The 21,041-nt window shown below is 36.0% G+C and overlaps 1 protein-coding gene across 1 annotated transcript in view; it reads left to right on the top strand.

Annotated features, from left to right (window-relative positions):
• Window positions 1-21,041, top strand: part of LOC114653716 (corticotropin-releasing factor receptor 2) — a 245,983-nt gene that overhangs the window by 222,370 nt on the left and 2,572 nt on the right. Inside the window, exons 9-11 of the mRNA XM_028804182.2 lie at window positions 6,346-6,431; window positions 9,503-9,638; window positions 10,582-10,623. Of these exons, the coding sequence (XP_028660015.2) occupies window positions 6,346-6,431; window positions 9,503-9,638; window positions 10,582-10,623 (264 nt within the window). The remainder of the gene's footprint in view (window positions 1-6,345; window positions 6,432-9,502; window positions 9,639-10,581; window positions 10,624-21,041) is intronic.

The following is a 21,041-nucleotide window of genomic DNA, read 5'->3' as shown; positions in this document are numbered from 1 at the left end:
CCGTGAAGTTTTAGACAACATCACAAGGATGAGACAAATAGCTTTGCAAGGGAATAAAAAAATAGTGTTACTGATTACAATCCATTTAATTCTCACATTATAACACCTCATTTTTTCTTTTTAAGAACATTATTAATTTTTTTTCTTCACAGATAAAGTCAGTGGATGAGCCCCATCAATCAGCTTTGTGACATTTTCCATCGTGCACTCTTAAAACAATCCAAAAAAAAAAGTTAAATTAAATTATGTTATTCATCATTTCTCGAGATCAGGGGTCTGTAAAGTCAATCCTGGAGGACTGTAGTGGCTGCATGTTTCTGTTCTAACCCAACTGTTTTGACTTGGTAGAGTTCTATATCACTCTGCTTTCCCCTTTTGTATTCTTTAATGTGTAGTCTTTGTCAGAATGCCTCAAATCCCATTGATGTAGCACTGTTTACAAGGTATTGTACTTTATAACTTCTCCTCACATGCCCTTCTACATCTATAACCTCAGGTAATTACATAGAGTAAAAGACAAGCAGGAGATATGTTACAACTTAAGTAATGTATTATTGGTAATATTCATAAAATAATAACAATAAGCAAAGTACATTTGAATATTGGCAACCATACAACCAGATACAGTAAATGCTGATGTGTAATTTCAGTTAGCACACAGACTTGCAATTACTTTAAATGTCTCTAGTTAAGTCATCATTTTATGGCTTTCTTCAGGACAGGCCACATGCCTGTCTCAATATGGCTTCTCAGTGCGGTCTTCTTTTCAGTTCATGGTGTGTGAGATGCTCCTTCATCATGATGGTGAGAAAGAGAAAGATAGGGAGGGGTAAAACGACTGAATTTATACTTTCTTTGTCCAAATCCTTACACCAATAGGACGTTATGCTACAGCATGGCCTCTGATTAAAACCAATACCAAACAGCCATATTTCAGAGCAATGGGAGCACACAATACCTTTCACACCTACCACCAAAACCATTTATTGAGTTGATGCTTGCCAGATAGGTAATTTGGCTTGTCTGTGGGGGTTGATTGAGAGAGTCCTGCAGAGAATCACTTTCCAAACTGGTGTTGGGCACTTCCCCTGACCATGTCATAAAATTACAAAGACTCACTCTTAAAATGTCTTAAACATCAAACCATTTCTATTCTTATCAATGATATAACACTTATGTTACATTGTTTTGTCTAAGTTACAAATAATAACATACAAAATATTTATCAACTTGTATACAAAATTTCACAGCACAACACCAACTTAATGAGAAGTCGGTAACTGTTTTTAAAGTACATATTGCTCAAGTACCATTTTAATGCTTCAATTTAGTTCTCTCAGCTGTTAAGATGTTCCATCCTTACGTACTGTAGTCTTACAATTGCATTCACTTTTTAAATAGTTTTTTATTAGCAATAAGCTGCAAATAACAGAGGAACCAGAAATTCTTTATATGATTTGTTTCTATTTACACATGTGTGAATTCATCGTGAATTCTCTGCCTTTACAAAATTTTTGGAAAGAAACTCCGATGGTCTGGGTTGGCTACAGCTGCCATAACTCTTACACCAGAAACTATTTTTAGTCATGATTGGGATGGGCCATGGAATGAGGACACATAACAAGTAAGAGTGGTATAAAGTGCTTGTATGATTTTAATTTCCAATAAGTAAAAATACAAAATACAGTGCTTCAATAAATAAGCATTCAATAAATAATCCATAAAAACAAGTGTTAAATGGAGGTCAAAAATTCATCAATACATAAACAAATCCATAAAAATAATGTTAAAACCCACTGGCAGGTTCCATCCACTGAAACAATCATGAACCAAGATGTTTCTTCCCAACTACTACAACCAACATCTCCTCTGCTTACACCAAAATGGGCCTCCGCAGCAAGAAGAGATGTCCATCGACAGGTGCAGTCAACTATTTACCCTGGCTCAAGTCTCTACCACCAATCCTGGACATGTGGTGGGACGTAGCACCAAGCCTTGCTCCTCACTCGCATTGCCATTCGTTGATCTCAAGGTGGAGCCCACTCGGAGATACTCAGCAGGAGTGACCCCAGCACCTCAAGCTCCTGCCATGCTCCTCCCTTGGGGTTATTTTCCTGACTGTCTACTTCCTATCTACATTCATACTGGCTCCTCCACAAACCTGCCCTTCTCTTTTATTTTCAATTTAACCTCTCATTCTTTCTTTCTCATCAGTTCTTTTCAATCTCAATGTTTCCTCCTCAGGCTCCTATTTGTACCACTCGGGATGCAGGTGCGCTGGCACTGATTGCAGACCTCAGAGCACTAATGAGGCAATCAACAGGACCACACAAATTTGCAAATGAATACACAATCAGTTGACCACCATATCAACACCCCACAGCTGCACCGACACGCTACCAGGGAATCCTGCATCCCTCCAAAACCTGACCACTCCTTTATTTATTTAAAAAAACTGTGCATCGCCATGGACCCAAATGTGTCTTACCATAAAAACTGAACAGAAAAAATGGATGCACTGAGAATTAGTGACCTGCTTCAGGCTACAAATCATTTGGAAGATATCCTTGGATATCTTGGAAGTGAAAAACTATAATATATGAATGACTTGACATGACAGAATGAAAACACTGATAAACCATAAAATTATGTAAGATCTTTATTGGCAATGATTGTTTTCTAATTAAGCAATTGGGTTAGAACAGAAACCTGCAGCCACTAGAGCCCTCCAGACCAATTTAATTATTGTTTGTTAACTTTATTGATGCCACTGTGTTTCTCTGTAAAAATGTAATATTTATTTATGCTAATATCTTGATGCCATTTGGTCATAGACTTTGCACATGCTGAGTATGATCAGAGAACCACATAGAATTTCTTGGCTGTGAATGTGAATAGTCCCCATGTCTTTTCAGCTCTTTCTTTGCCTGCCATATATATGTATATAAAATTTTACAATTGCAATTAAAATTCCTTTGAGCTCTAAGACTGAAACTCTGAAAGGCAGCATCAATAACTCCCACACACTGTAACTTTCCTGGAATAATTATTTATTGTTCAAGTTTTTTTAATATTATTAAATTACCAGTCTTTGTTTAATATTACTTTTTCCCCTAAATGCCAAAAATATGAGTTACATTCTTGCATAATTTATAAAAAATATCATAAGAATCTCCATCATGCCATCAATGACAGCTACATTATTCTGACTAATCCCAGTTGTGTGTTCTTTACTTCTTTGTCATTTGACTGCTACCTGGACAATATGTGTTTTAATAAGAAAGGAAAAATCCTACCTAAGAATAAAATACACCATGCATAAGGATTTGTTAAATTAACACTGCTGTTGAGATTACAGACTTTATATACAGTAGCTCTTCATACCCTGTAAAGCACACTTTTTTCCAAGAAAGATCAAAGTACATTAAAACATGATATGTGCAGTGATCAAGAGTTCAGTTTTTAAGGAAAAAGTGTCTGTTCCACAAAAAGGACATGCAAGTGCAGGAAAACTTGCTTGCAAAGTCAAACTGAAAATTAATTGCAGATGGTGAAAATTGCTTATGCCCTGTGAAATTTTATTTTATCCTAGCATATACTGCAATGTGAAAAATAAGCTTTGATGTTGAAGGAATAGCCTAACAGTTGGAAAGAATGTGTAAAATTGTAAATGTGGGGAATGTACAGTAGTTGGTAACACTTTAGAATAGTGACTACATGATTAGACATTTATTCTCTACATATTTGAAGGTAATTACAACTTTTAAATTCACTATTCTGTTTTTTGAGGTAGCTGAGTGGTTAGTATTGCTGCCTCATAGGTCGAGTCCTGAGTTCAGATTTTGTGCCTAGTTGTTGCCCATCTGAAGCTTACAATGATCAAGCACACACATAAGCCACACAATGGTTTTCATCTCTAAAAATATGCACGTTAGGTTAATTACGCTCTATAAATTGGCCCAGTGTGAGTGCAGTAAGTGGGCCTGTTAGGGTTGTTTCATCAAGATTAAGCAGGGTTGAGAATATTGTGTTATGTTATAATATTTTCTTCTGAAAAATAATTAAATGATGTTTTATATTATGTAGTATTTACATTGGATTCAGAAAGTATTCAGATCCCATTACTTTCTACAAACTTTTTTAAATGAATAGATTTGCCACTTTTGATAATAAATCCATAATAACAAAGTGAAAACATGTTGTCAGAAAGGTTTGCAAATTCATTAAAAACTCAAAAACTGAAATCTCTCACTCATGAAAGTATTCTGATTTTTAATTTAGTACTTTATTGAATTACATCTTTGAATATTCTTGAGTAAGTCTCAGTAATGGGCAGTTTACCCCAATTTTCCTGGCAGATCCTCTCAAGCTCTCTTAGATTAGATGGGAAGCCTCTGTAAACTGCAGTCTTCAGGTCTCTCCACAGATGTTCTATAAGTTGTAATTCTGGGATTTGGACAGTCAGAGACTTGTCCTGAAGTCACTCCAGCATTGTCTTAACTGTATGCTTCAGGTCATTTTCGTGTTGAAAGGTAAACCATCAAACCAGTCTAAGGTTGCATGCACTCTGGAGCAGGTTTTCTTCTAGGACCCCTCTGTATTTAGATACATTCATCCTTTCCAAAATTCTGAAAAGTCTTTCAGTCCCAGCCATTGAGAAGCACCCGTCTAGCATAATGCTGCCACCACCATGCTTTTCTGTAGGGATAGTATTTTGTAGTTGATGAGCAGTTTCTGCTCTTTACCAGACATAATGCTTGAAGTTCTGGTCAAAAAAGTCAACTTGTGTCTCAGCAAATCAGAGGATCTTTCCCTCATGCTGTCAGTGTCCTTTAAATGACATTTGGAAAAACCTTTACTAAAGTTTTGCATCAGTCTATCCACTCTGCTGTAAACACCTGATCGATGGAGTGTTGCTGAAATAGTCGTACTTCTGCAAAATTCTCCCATCCCAGCTTAGCACCTCTGAAACTCTGTTAGAGCAACCATTGGATTCTTGGTCACCTCCATGACCAAGGCCCTTCTTTTCAGTATACTCAGCTTGACTGCATATTACATGCTTTCTTAAATGGTAAATGCTACCTCAATGGACTGTGTGTGAGAGTGTGTGTAAGAGTGTGTGTGGTGGGGGGAGGGGAATCCTGATTTCCTCACATTTCCCAAAGACATACATATCAAGTTAATTAGCGACACTAAACTGGCCCCGTAAGAATGAGTGTAGGTGTGTGCTCTGGACTGATGGACAGTTCATCCAACGTTGGTTCCTGCCTTGTATCCTGTACAGCATTTACTTCCTTCAGCCCAGACCAACTGAACAAGACAATCAATTTAGAGATAAAGATGAGGTAATCTTTTTAAGAGATTTTAAAGTGTTGGAATAAAAATGCAATCAAAAATGTAATATATTTGTCAACTGCAGCTGTATGTTGTTCAGTTATTGTCAAAGTAATGAAAAACTAAAACATTTGCCTTAAAGATAAATGTTATATTTCTGGATGTTGTTGGTTATTCTTGTCACATTTTTATATCAACCTGATACCACTTAGATTATTAAATTCCATGAGTATGTTGGAACTTGATCATTTCATATGATACATCCAGCTGAGCCCTGACATTCTATTTCATTTTATATATAATTTCATATATCTATTTTTTTTTTTTCATTTTTTCTGTGACCAGTACAATTCTGAAAATTCTAAGGATGACAGAGGCAAAGGAAAAAGTTTTTTGCATGATCATGAGGTGCATGCATCATTGGTGCATTTAATGATAGATTATGAACGTATATTACAGAAAGTGTCTTAAATGACACAATACAGGCGTGATTATTTGAAGGGAGCTCCTTAAGTTCAGCTAGGAGCTGCTTACGGCAGGTAAAAATAGGTATAAGTGGAAGTGGTGGCATTTCTTTTAAAAATCAAAAATAAAATGGTGAGGAAAGCACAGCTGCTTTAAAGAGTACACTCACTCTCTCAAGAAGTTGAAGCAAAATTATATGCTTTTATAAGGAAAATGTACTTTAAAAGCAATTGTTTCATTTTGAATCCATGGTTTTTCTTTAATCTCTTTCAGTGTTTATACAGTAGGTGTGTGTCTGAATGAAAAAGACTTAAGCAGATTCATGGCTGCTTATAAAAAGCATCTCCATTAAAATTCAGTTTAAGACTTTTCTTAAACCACTAGCCACAACTGGTCAACCGGTAATCTCTGGAGATAACATGCCCACTGTTATAGTTACTAATGAATACAGTATGAGAAGAATGGATTAGGGTTAAGTGCAAAAACTGAGTAGAAAATATGTTACACCAATGAATGATATGCAGTGTATAATGTGTTCTCTTTCAGATCAATTTTGTTTTCCTTTTCAACATTGTAAGGATCCTTATGACAAAACTTAGAGCCTCAACCACTTCGGAAACAATACAGTACAGGTAGGAGTGTGAAATGTATCAAGCTATACTATTTGTTAACTGAAAAGTCCATTTAAATGCCATAATACATTAGTATAGCACATAATAGATTTGACCTCTAATGAGAGTCAGTTTTTGTTTCTAGATTTGTTGCTTTTGGGATTGGCACCTAAAATTCCAATATGGAAAATGGGAAAATGAATACCTGGTTTTGAAATAATCAGAAACAGGACGAATGGTTAAACATAATATAATATAATATAATATAATATAATATAATATAATATAATATAATATAATATAATATAATATAATATAATATAATATAATAACCACGTGAAAGCTATTATTATATCTTTGCATCAATGCTGCCCTGATAGACACAGGGTTCCTATTGTCCCTGTAGACAATTAAACTTTGTTACTATACAAATTAAATTTAACTGTGCTCAATAACTGTAAAAAGAATCCAAGTCAAATTACAAAATTCATTATATGGCTAGAAATATCATAAACAATTGTGCTGGGTATTCCAGGATTCTCATTTTAGACTGCAGTACTGTATATGTTTGGCATGTGCTAGCATAGCTTCCTTAAAGGAATACTCCATCCAAAAGTGACATTTTTTATATAATACTTACACCTTGTAGTATGAAGTGAAGGCTAAGAAAACATTGTTAATCTCATGCTTTCATGCAGAGCAGAGATAAAAAAAAAAGGTTCTAGTATAACTGGGGGGTTTGACTCCTGCTCGCTTCACTCAACAAACCCTCTAGCCTGTGCTATGCGTCAGCCACTTCGCGTCTCTGCCACTTGCGTTGTGAAGAGGGGGGCTGAACGCACCCCAAGGAGACACGGTCACTCCTCTGAAACCCCCTCTTAAAAGGTGATACAATGTGAAACAAATACAGTTTTTTTTTTACCTCCTCTTTGCTCGATCAGCTGCTGGCTTGCTGCTGCTGCAGTGCTGTGTGATCTGCATCTTGTGCGGTGCTTCGAACATTTAAAAGCCTGTACAGCAGCTATCCTACTCTTTGTCTTTTATTTCCATCCCTGGGCGTGGTTAAATCTTGGCACAAAGTCTCATCTTGCGGGACGCGAGTTCTTGATATTTTTTTAGTTTATAATTTAAAAATGGAATAAGAATCTGAAAATCTAACAACATCACATTAAAGTTTGATAAACTCTGAAAAGAATTATACCAAACATATATATGTAGGTTTTAAAATAAACTCAATTTAAAGCGTAACAACAAACGTGACATAAAAAGTCACATAAAATCGTTGCACTTTTAGACTTAGACTTAGTCTATGGTGACTGATGCTAGACAACAGGAAAACTATATCAAAACGTCTATGAAAAAAATCTCACATTACTCATGTTGCATAATCCACATGTCAAGTCATTTGGCTGTATGCTCCCAATGTCCCAAACACATGTATTTTTACACAAATATTGTTAAATACACCACTTCCGGTTTATGTTCTCTTGAACAAAAATGGAGCGTGCTCAGATGCACCTGAGCATATGAATTGAGGGCCAGCAGCCCTGCTGCACTCATTTATTAGGTGTTGTGAAAATTCTTTAGATAAAGAAAGAAGCTTTCACAAAAACAAAAGTGTTGGGTACCGTCCCCGTATATTGTCTTGCGGACAAAGTAGCAAATAAATGCTCAAAAGTCCAAGAGGTAACATTTGACAAAGTTTATATCACAAAATGGCGTTTATATACAGAATGGTATTATGGGAATAGGAAATGGTTGGCAGGAGGTGACATTGCAACAGGAAGCGGAAACAACGTCGTTAGATGAAAACCGGAAGTGAAGTCATTTGGAAGAGCCAGAAGTGACGTCATCTCATGTGGCCGGAAGTGACGTTGTGGCAGCTATTTTGGAACCCGGAAGTGGAGTTTCATTTTTCTTCCGTTTTTCTGTGTAGATAAGAGATTTCGGTAAGTACCACGTGACAACCCTTCATCTCGCAATGTTTCACTCACCATTAGGCTTTTTGACTGCCTCCTAATCGCACGTGTGTGACAGTGTCAAACCCTCTCACCCCTTCAACACCTAATAGATAACATGTGGTGAGGGTACTGGCACCAAATGTTGTTGCATCATCCAGGTGGATGCTACACATTGGTGGTGGTTGAAGTGGTTCCCCTTTGTCTATGAAAAGCACTTTAAGTAGCCAGGAAAGCTCTATATAAATGTATTTAAATTTACTTAATTTTTAACCCAGTAACAACTTACTTTATTGCTAATATTGGGCTTCACACAATATCAACAAAAGGCATGCAGTGAGAAACATATTAACTTCAAGATTAAAAGTTAAAGAAAAGCAAGTGAAAATATTATCAAAAAGAGAATATGTCTCATACTTATGCGTATCTGAAATGCTTTAACAACCAGAAAATAAATTCACTCATGCAGTTTCACAGAATGCTGCTAAATAATCCCAAAGTACCCCATTTGTGGATATAAATATAAACATAACAATGGAAGGTAGGTGTACAATTCAGATGATTGTTCGTGCTTGAGGGTGTTCCATTTTCATTCACAAGAGCATTTTCTAGAGATGGTTTATTCAACATTATTTTATTAAAAATGAATGCGTTTTGAATGTTGCGAGTATACAACTGTGGATTATGTGACACAAGCAACATGAGATTTTCTCATTGACTTTTTGAAAATATTTGCTGTTCTCCAGTGCTGGTCAGCATAGACACCCATTAAGGTGATGCCCATTCTGCGTGAATAAATTAAATTAATTTTTTTTCTTGGCTATTGCTACTAATTACATGGGGTAACTAGCATACAAAAAAAATTACATTTTTTGGATAGAATATTCTTATAAAGGCAGCAGATAATACAACTGGATCAGAAATATAAGTGTGTAACATTTTACATGGTGCTATGGCACATCAGTAAAATAATTTAGTGTAGTAAGGAACATTAGAATATTTTCATTTCAATACATACAGTAGTGATATGTTCATTTGATTTTACATAGTAGACTGTCATGTTAAACATAATATTATTTTGACCCATGCATTGGATAATTTTACTTTTATGTTTGCTTGATTTTATTTAAACAGGAAAGCTGTTAAGGCCACACTGGTCCTTTTACCTCTACTTGGCATCACCTATATGTTGTTCTTTGTGAATCCAGGAGAAGATGACATCTCACAGATAGTTTTCATTTACTTTAATTCATTTTTGCAGTCCTTCCAGGTAAGCCCTTGTATTGTATTCCTGAGGTGGTTTAGCTCTGTGAAGAGGATTACTTGCGTTCTGTTTTGTGTCTTGTATTTACCCCATACTTGGACACCCATTGCACTCTAAACCTACTTGGTAAGGGGTCTGCCTCTGAATTGCCTTTTCCCAGATTTCTTCCATTTTTTTTTTCCCTATAAATTTTTTTTTGGGAGTTTTTCTTGTCTTCTTAGGGAGTCAAGGCCGGGGGGGGAAGTCAAAAAATAAGGCATATTAAAGCCCATTGCAGCACTCCTTGTGTGATTTTAGGCTATACAAAAAATAAATTGTTGTTATTCCATTACAACAGACATACTAAAGAGCAGATAGGGTTAAAACAACTGCTTTTTATTTTTTATATAACTGAATATTTAATAAGGAATACAATTTTGCTTGTGGGTATTAATGCAAACATCTATGAGATTTATTGGTCTGCACAGTAAATAATGCATTTTAAAGTTATACATATTTGCAGAAGATGGATACTTTTCATTGTTAAAGCCATCACACTGATATAATTATAAGGCTGCTTTTTATGTCTTTACTGAAAATAACATTAAAGGTAGGTGAAACGGTTATTGACAAACAGAATGATCAGTCTTCATTTAATTGCGAAATCTCTAGCCAGAAAGCAGAAGCAGCCAGGAGCCGAGATAGATGTGCCCAGATAGATTGAGTACCTCCCTTTAGGGCACAGCTTCTTGAGAATACATGTAATTGTCTATCCCAGTGAAAGTCACTTTCTGCAGTAATTATCCCTAGAGACATAAACTGCAGCAGACTGATGGAAGGCTGGAACAGTACAGCGATTTTAATTTTGCATCATGCAAATGAGAAATTCTTTGTACAATACCTGCTGTTACAACTGTTGATCTTTCTCTCCATTTTATAAAATTGATTTTTTTGTCTTTTTTTTTTACAGGGTTTCTTTGTTTCTGTTTTTTACTGCTTCCTAAATGGGGAGGTAAGCTGATAACAGTATTCTGTTATAAATGAGAATATAATGTAGCAGGCCTAAATTTATGGAATGAAAGTGACTGACACATACTGTACACAAGCAGTGTTTCAATTAGAAATTAGGTTATGTTAATCAGTTCCACCTTTGCCCAAATAAACATTAAAAGTGAATATGAGTAGCCAGCAGTCAGTAGATTTTGAGGGTCAAATCAAGCAAAATGATTCATTGTAATGGTTAAATTGGAAAGCAGGTTCCGCTGCCACAAAAATTCATATACTTCAGTTATGTTTGTCATGCAATTTGCTCCAATGGTCTGTAAATTTTAATGGAGAGATCTGCAGTAATTCTATCTGAAATATTTAATGGTAAGCAAAATTACTCAAATACTGACATTGAATTTTTTTAGGGCTCATGTTCTGAGATAGAGTAAAGAGCTCAGCAATATGGAAGAAACTTAAAAGTACAAACACTGGTTCTTTGGATAGAGAAAAACAAGTTCCAGTGATCTGGGCAAGAAGTTAGAATGCTCCTTTAGCATCACCCATAGGCAGGCCCAGGATATGTTGGAGAGGTTGTGTCCCTCAGCTGGCCTGGAATCTCTGGGAATTTTCCAGAAGTCACTGAGGAAGGTTTGGTCAGGTCGGTGTATTGATACCGCGGCCCTCATCAGGAAAAGCAGGATGAAAATAATGAATAATGGCAAACTCTACAAAACCCTGGAGCTCATTGAGTGACTCACTGTTCATTATATACTAAACCTTTCACATTGAGCTTTATCAAAAAATGCAAACAACTATGCATTAAATAAAGAAAAACTCAAAAGTGCTTATGCAGTCTGTTTCTATATGTGACCTTCACTAATGAAGTAAACACAGCCCATCCATTTTACTATTGTAGATTTTGATGGACACCTTTATCCCAAATGACCTACTACAGCAGTATTAATTACGAATATATTTGTTTCAAGTGTACCAGTGGCAGATTAAGTGACTTATTCAGGGTCACTGAGTGTGTTAGAGGTGGCAATTAAACTGGCAGCACTATGGTTTAAAATCCAGTGTCTTGGCCACTCGCAGTCACTGCTGTTTTCTATCCTGTGGGAACATGGAGGGCACACTAGTAACTTCTTTACACCAGAATCATTTTCAAAAAAGAACAAGAAGACATTACATTTATTTATGATTTTTCACGCTACTAAAAGTACTTTACATACAGAGTGAGGAACCACTTCAGCTACTACCAATGTGTAGCATCTACCTGGATGATGCAACAACAGTCATTACGCTTACTACACATTAGGTATTAAGTGGTGAAGGGATGACAGAGTTAGCCTGTTAAGGACAGGGGATGATTAGGGTGTTAGAATGACCAGGCCATAGTGAACAATTTAGCTTGGTCATCGGGGAACACCCTACTCTTTGTGAAGGATGCCCAAGAATCTTTTATAACCACAGACAGTTAGGACCTTGGTTTTAAGTCTCATCCAAAGGATGGAACTATTTTTACAGCACAGTTTCCCCATCACTGAACTGGGGCATTGGGCTTCACATTCAGACCACAGAGTAACTGGCCCTGCTGGCCTCATCAACACTTCTTCCATTAACATCTCAGGCTTTTCCTGGATGATCTCCCATTCAAGTACTGGCCCGGCCTGAACGTCCTTAGCTTCATGTAGATTACCTGTTCTGAAGTGTATGTGGTATAGCTTCTGGCCATAAGAGACACAGTGTTCACAGTATTAAGATAAAACACTACAAATGAGAGATGAACAAAGGTAGGATTCAAAATAAAATACATAGAAATGAAAAGAACACCCTTCCACCTTTCTGGACCTGCCTAAACAGACTTGACTGTCAGGTGGGTTGGCTCCCATTTCTCTGTTTTTCACTAAAAATGCTTGTTCCACTACTAACGAATTGCTTGCCATAAACGTGTCTCTCTGTTTTACACTCAATTGAGTCTTAGTGTTGGACTAGCTTTAAACCCCATTCATCAGGTAATTTCCCAACTGAAACCCTGATCTATTTCTTAGGTGGCTTCCATAAAATTATCGAGCCACCAAGTCATAGTGTCCGATGGTGGTCATTAAAGTAACTGTTCCACAGACATTGTCACACCTGCTAAATGACCACAACTCTTAGGTTATTTCACCACTGCCTGAACAGTTTAAGGAATAGCATGTCCTATACATTATCATTCGTGACAGTGTACTATCTAGTTATTAGGGGGATATGTGTTTTTCTTTCTTAGCTTTACACTCCTTCTTAACAGATGGACATTGGACTTTGCTAAAATATAATCTGCTTCCACCCAAGACAGTTTAGATGGCCACACTTGTGTCACGTTGGTGCCCCTGCCTAATGCCCTTCTGAACCATCCAGCATATTTACAGTGTTATGAGCTTCTGACTCAAAATATAATAAAATACACCCAGAAAATTTGCAAAAATGAGGCCCATCTCTCAAAAATATATAGCCCAGGCTATTGTGGGGCCTAATGTTGTAATATGGAGTTACAAACACGGTGAAAACAGGAAATGATATCTCAAAAAGATCAAACCAGCTCAGAAGTGGCTTTACCAAAGCCTGTTCCAACACCTGCTACATTCAGGTGTTGGCATAAAGCAGCATATAAATAGGAAACTGGCTTTAATGTTATAAAGTTCCAAATATCACAAGAATGCCTCACAACTTACAGGAACCGCAAAAACTCTAGCTTGAAATCCATATGTCACTGTTGAATTTTATAAATAAAATTTTTTTTTTAACAAAGGCAGACAACAAGGTGAAACTGAATTTGCCTAAAAAAAACAATCAAAAGGAAACAAGTCCCACTGCATAAACCAAGACAACAATCCAATAAAATCAGGAAAAAATCTAATAACAAGAAAAAACAATAAGCAATACTTACAACTCCGGGAACAAACTCAATAAATTATTACTGAATTTCTGTTCTAATCGAGAATCTAAAGCCAGAAGGTGGATTCTACAGCAGTGATGTCAGGGTGGCTCTGCCTCTTGGGGCTTCACCCATAAAGTGCATACCAGAGATAAAATACAAATAGCAAATAAGTCAAACTGACAAAATAGCTTAACAATATTAAAAATAATAACTCAAAACTAACAAAAACAACAATAAAAGAAAAAATATAATCCAGAAAAAAATGTAACACAATACCTAATCTCCAAAACTAGCCTTGCCCTAAACCAGAAGGCACAAAAAAGGAAAGCCCAGACTCAAAAAACCTCAGAAACATTCAAAAGGTGGATTTGTAAACGTAAAAACCTCTGGTTCAAGAAATAATCAAATAAAGCTCTTTAAAAAATATTTTCAGACATACAAATGCAAAAAAAAAAAAAAAGAGCAAGAAAGGGTGTGCCTAAAAGGTTAAACTGAACAACAAAAAACAGTCCGTACTTCAAATTCATAATCCACAAGACTATAGCAAAAGATCAAGAAACAGAAAAGTCTGAATACAATATCAATCATGAAGAACCTGACCCTCTGCCTGGAAATAAATGGACAGAAACTCTATATAAAGGGGACAGGGCACATAACTAAATTGCATTAATATAAAAATAAACATAATACATACATAATAAACAATAAATAAAGCAGTATTCAAAACATATCACATAAAAGGAGAAATAACACAATCTGTGAAATAATATACACAATAATGATATTTAAGGATTAACAAAAAGATTGCAGAAAATGAAACTAAGCCGGAGTTGGCAAGCCAGCTTGGCGACTTTGTGCTGTCAATGTCAGTGCACATTACTTTACTATTGCTAGTGTCTTATAAGACACTGCTCTCATCCTGTGCTACTTTAAGATACCCATTTCTAACTGGCTGCTAGCTACACCTGTGTATCTAGTAAAGTATAGTAAAGTGTTGCAAGAAGGAGTTTAAATATAATAATTTAGATATAAAGAAATGCACTAAGAAAATATTGTCACACTACATAAATAAGTATATTGGGTGTTCAGTGGGAATATTAGATGTTATGAGCAAATATTAAAAAATGGCACCACAAAATCAGCATAACCAATTTAATGAACCTGGTCCAGGACAAAACAGTTTAGATGGCCAGCTCAGACAAGAAAGTTCAAGATAAAATAGAATTATTAAGTTAGAGCTTATCTAATACTCTGTGTCCTTAAATACTGCACATGTTGAGGCAGGTTTATTAATTGTTTTTCCTCATCCACTATGGCTTTCTTTTTATGTCTTTTTACTTCTAGGTAAATGAAAGTGTGATTATGGGGTCAAAAATTGAATTAAGTGCAGATTCTAATTCTACAAAAAGACAATTTAATTTTATCATGGTGTTTATACTGTATGTACCTGTAGAGAATCTAAATACATTTTCACAACTTAAAATTACAAATGTTGTTGAAAAATTAAACTTATTTTTTTTTGAGCTCCTGGATGATTACATCCCAGCAAAGATAGAAATTTTAGAACAAACATTTTCTGAGGTATCCACCCTGAACACTGAGACTTATATGCAAAGATTACTTCCAAAAAATGTCGTCTATCTTCTTCAAACAAGATGTATCTTGTTTGTGTTACTATTGTTGTGGCCTATTGTTTTTGGTCCAGTTTTGTCCTGTACGTATCACCACTTCCTTCAAAAACTGTTTGACATATGTACAATTATAATTGTTTAATTTAACTAGGATATTTTACAGTCTGCTCCATTTAGTCATGGGACCAGGCTTATTGATTTGCTAAATTTTTGCAATAGTATTTTTTGAGATTCATAATTTATTTAAATATACATATACACAGAAAAGCACACAGGTGTGCTTGTAATACACACACAAAGCTCAAAGAAATTCAGAAGTGAAGATTACTGACAACAAACTGGAGAGTACATTTAATCATGAAGAAAAATAAATAAACACACAAACCCACACCCATAGATCTGTAAAGGTCGATGTGGACAGAGAGATTAAGCTACCCATGTTAAAAATCTGTCTATCTATTGTTGCCATCAGGGAAGCTCCAAGTCCCCAAACACACAACATAGGCAGGCTCAGACACAAGTGCTGCCACGATGGCTTTTTATTTTGTTTCGTGGGAAACTCTTTACTACCAAGTGTTTCCCACCACAGCCACAAGCACATTATAAGCACATTGTAAAGAACACAGCAATACTCTTTTCCTTATCGTCTCTCTATCTCTGTCACAGTCACTGCCTCCACTCCTCCATACAAGAATTGCCCTCCTTCCTCCTAAATCTGGCTCCTGGAGTTGAGGCAGCTAGCTTTTTTTATGTAGCACCCACGAGTGTCCCATAAATGTGGTCTGGAATCACTTCCAGGTAAGGTGGTTGTACCCCTGGAACCCAACAGGGCTGAGCCAACAAACTCCAGTTTCCAGTGTGCCCTGTGGGAATCTGTACCATATTACCAACCCGGGGGGCGAGGGGTTAACGCTGCCACCTAGAGATCCATTGGAGATAATGTCCTGTGCATGGACTCTCCCACAGTCCTTCTACTATGAAGGCATCCGGCAGGGAAAGGATCCTGGCCATCTGCTACACTATGTAACTTGTTTACTTAATTTGACCAAATGTGTTTAGGCTCAGGCTAATATTATTTAAGTTGCTCATTTGATTCAATTTCCTATTCATTTTGTGTACCTAAAATATATATGTTAATGTACTTAATGCTATATTATTGTACAGTATAATTAGCTGTATTGCATTGTAAAATCTTTCGAGTGAGTTTTTTACATGGAAGTACTATATATTCCATACCATTTTTTAAACTTTTTTTCTGTTTTTAACAAATTCATACTTCCATAAAATCTACTTGCTTCTGTCTGTTCTCTCCTCTTGTTCTTCATTTTACTCCAGTTTTAGCGAATAGCTATTTCTTTACCTGATTCATCATCTTTGTCTTCTTTGCTTCCTCACACAATACCAGCTGGTTTCACTTTAACTTTTCTATCCAACCTGCACAGTCAGCTTTGTTACCAATGCAACACCACACATACTAAAAGTTTATCTGTTCATTCATTCATTTAATTCCCAAATTTTCTCTTTTCCATTACAAAGAACTTTGCAAACAGAGCTGTATTATGATCAATTTAATATTTTTTTTGCATTTAGTACACAGGCAACCATGACTATATTTTTATCTTCAGCTAAATTAAACTTATAGAATGTTAGCATTATTAGGGCTATGGAAAGATATGCTAATCTGTGAAAATATAACATTTGTAAGCCTAAAATAAAACCACATCTGTGATCTGCCACATCTGAAGAGTGAGAATTCAACAACTGTGGTGCAAACTCAGGATCTGTTACATATGGTAAAAATTAATTAGTCTACATCACACTAAAGGATAAAAAAAAGTGCTGAGGAAAATAAAGCTTAAGACGTTGTTGTTAAAAAATAAAAATAGTTGAATCCATAATTGCAAAAGTTTGATTAGAAAACAAAATGCTGCAATTTTCAAGACTTATGCATACAGCTAATTAAAATATATATATATATATAACCACATAAATGTGATTTTAAATGACAAATTTCAGGAATTTTTGTTTAGGAATTTGCAATAGGTTCACAATAATTTCCACATGAGTCTTTATTATATTATGAGGGTTTGATAAATAAATACCTTCAGGGCTGCTGTTTCATAGCTATAGTGAACTAGATTCTACAGTATTTCTGGCCTGGTTACTAATCACTACAATAGTTATGCGAGGTGGCTCGCTGCCTTGCACCCATTCTGGTTCAGTTACTTTGCAATGGACAATATAGTGAGAGCATTTGAATGGCAAGTTAGTTTAGTGCTTATACTATGCAGTGATGATCTCCTCAATGAAATCAAGAAGTGTTATACAGTACACATGCATCTGATTTTCGTGTCTGTGTTAAATTGGCACCTTGTAAAGAAATGGTACTTATTTTGCACTGAATGTTTTCATAAGAGGCTCCAATTCTACTCAACACTATAATTCAGTTAAGCAGTTTAGAGAATAAATTAACATTAATCCACAAAAGTTGTTTCTTTATACTGTGTGTTGCCTATTTAGCAGTATTGCTGGGCTGAGATGTGATCTATTAATAACTGGATTGTACTATGCAGAGGCAGAAATGGAAGATGCTCCATACATGCATAGATTTTGTTCACTTAATCTTTCAAGGTCAGAATGACAAGGGGGCTGGAGTCAGTTTAAGCAATAAAGGCACAAGGAAAGGAGAAGTTCTGAGCAAGTTGAACACATTTAAAAACACACACTCACTAAGTATTGTTAAGACAGTTTAACACCATCAGTCAGTTCAGTGCCATATCTTTGCACTGGTCTTAGAACATGAAAACGCAAAGAGAACATTCAACACAAAAGATAGCCAGGTTAAGTGCAAATATAATACAGGTCAGGTCAAGTTGGGGAGCAACTGGTACAGTGTGTCGCCGCACCCACACACCACATGATGAAACAGCTTAACATCCTGATTGGCAATCCCCCAGGCAGACACACAGTCCAGTCCCACCTTCGGGAAATGACCATCTATCTGCCACAGCCAGGTGTTACATGGGCATCCCCTTGGCCTGGTCCAGCCACTTGGGTCCTCATCAATTGGGGAGTGACAGGGCACAAGGCAGGAACCAATCCCGGACAGGGTGCCAACCCACCGCATTACACACACAAACACACCCACACACCAAACACACACTAGGGCCAATTTAGAATCGCCAATCCACCTAACTGGCATGTCTTTGGACTGTGAGAGGAAACCGGAGTGCCCGGAAGAAAAACCCATGCAGACACGGGGAGAACATGCAAACTCCATGCAGGGAGGACCTAGGAAGCGAACCCGGGTCTCCTAACTGTGAGGCAGCAGTGATACCACTGCGCCACCGTACCGCCTCACAGAACATACCAAAATTATTAAATAAGAATAATGTAGATGCTCCTGAAAGTTTTCTCCTGGTACAGATGAGACCACACTCCGACTGATGTTTGAAGAGTATTGATTTGCTCTCTCTCGTTTTTACAGCACTCAAACACCATGATAAAAACTAAAATAAAATAAAGTTAGTCAATTAAACAATAAATTAGTTACACAGGTGTAGGGTTAACAAAGTTAAAACATCGAAGGCGCACCTTCTGACCAGAAATTCAGGAGTCTTTATTACATTCTCTCTGATATCACACTCATATCTATCTTATTAAAAGAAAATACCTTTCGTCAACTTAGCGTCCATTAAGTGTCTCAGTATCCACATTTCTGTTCCACCAGTGAACCTGATCACATGAACACTGCACCTTTCTGTTCTAAAATAAGATTGAACAACAACTATTATAATATACAATATAATTTACAAAATATATTCCACAAACTCAAGCATCAAATTTACATATATACACATATACATGTATTTTGCGACAGGTACAAATAAATCAATATACACTTACATAACATAGATATACAAGTCTGATTTTATAGTCAGATAACCAGGGAGAACAAATAAAAAGTAAATATATATAAAAAAAAAAACTCCAGGAGAAATAATGGTGGAAAAAAAAAATATTGGCAGGGGTTCCAAGGAAAGAAACCACTCAGCCCGAACTGGGGATTATATAAAACATAAATGTTCTTCATAAATGTTTGCAGTTCCTTATTGTTTTTTTAAAGCTTTGCCCTAGAAGATGTATGCATCGGGTCTTGTTAACAGTCGGAGTATCCGTTTTCATTCAAACATCACAGATGGCTGCACAGTGTCTTGCTGAGGTGATGGTGACACAAAACACCAAAACAGAAAACCCAAAAGTAGCAAAAAGTTGAGAATAATAATGAAAAACATATTTCTATGTGTATATAATATTTTAGAAGTAAAACATACTGCCATGAAAAAGCCATATTAAAAAAGTGGGATTTGAGAAGTCTTTTAAAATGTTCCATTTTATTAGCCTGGTGTATTTCCATTGGTAAAATATTCCAGATATTTGGTGCATAACAGCAAAAATCCACCTTGCCATTTCTTTTAGCTCTTAGAATAATAAGCAAGACAATATTAGAAGATCTATGGTTACAACTGGGAAATTAAGGAGCCAGGCACTCCTAAACATAAGAAAGAGCAAGATTATTTAGAGCAGTGATTCTTAACCTTTTTTGACCCCTTTAAGAATCTGATGAAAGCTATGGACCCTCATCCCCAGAAATATTCACATAAACACAACTTTGCATGCAATGAATATAATGTACTTTATTTATCGAGATTTGATTGTCTCATACATATATGACATACACAAAGTATTATTAAACTTTAAAGTAAACAATCTAAAAAAACACTCCTTTTTTATGCAAAAAGTAATGGCCACTCATTATAATTATGAAATACAATCCTCTTGTGCAAATTAAAACAGATCTACTACTACTATGTTTTCTACTAACATTACTACTACTACTACTACTACTACATCTACTCTAAATCAACAGTACCAGGCTGTATAGTGAATATACACGTTCATTTTTATCTGACCCTCACGGACCCTCTGAAACCCATCCATAGACCCCCTAGGGGTCCATGGATCTCAGGTTAAGAACCCCTGATTTAGTGCTTTATATACCACTAGTTGTGTTAACCCGACCTGCCCAGTTATAGTGCCATTACTTAATAAGTTGTATTAGACTTACTGTGTAACTAATTTTCTGTATACAATATATGTATTTTCTTCTTTTACCACAGGTTAATATTATTAGTTCACTTGACCTGCTTACTGTTGAATATGCTAAAGAGATTGCAGCTAAACTCCATATTAAAGCAGTGTTCGGTAATGTTACAATAGTGATTTAAAGTTGATTCATTCAGAGCTACAAACTGATAAATCTATTGACTCTCCATTAGCATCAAAGCTTAAAATTAGTACTGCCTCAGTATAAAGTGAATTTGAATAAATGTCTACCACCAAATAAACACAAGTTACTAATACTTTTACTCACCCAAAAGCACCATCCTGTTCTCATCTTACCACACAGCATCTCCATAAAAATCAGACTTAGACTTTTCAGTTGTGACTTGCTTCCATTCGTTAATTTCTGGTGTTTTTTTTTTCTTTTCTCTTTGTTCTTTAAATTTCAAAAAGCTCTTAATGCTGATCGTTGAATGGTATTGCAACCTTAATGATGATATACAAGTGGTGGCATTTGCTTTTGTAAAATTCAACAGTATGCACTAGTAAAAAAAACAGACTGTAACCATTTTATCTCAGATTTATTGTCACATCCCCAGTCTGCCAAAGCTATCGAAAGGGCTGTACGATATTTTTACTTATTTTTAAAGACACTGATTCCACCAAGGGCACCACTTTACCCCAGTTTTTTGAATCATGCTTGATTCATGAAAAGGGGAAACCCCTCACCATTCAAATAGTCTGTGAGACGTTAAGAAACTTAACAAG

This window comes from Erpetoichthys calabaricus, chromosome 6, assembly GCF_900747795.2.
Source record: "Erpetoichthys calabaricus chromosome 6, fErpCal1.3, whole genome shotgun sequence".
Lineage (NCBI taxonomy): Eukaryota > Metazoa > Chordata > Cladistia > Polypteriformes > Polypteridae > Erpetoichthys > Erpetoichthys calabaricus.
This window is presented reverse-complemented; position numbering and strand designations above follow the sequence as displayed.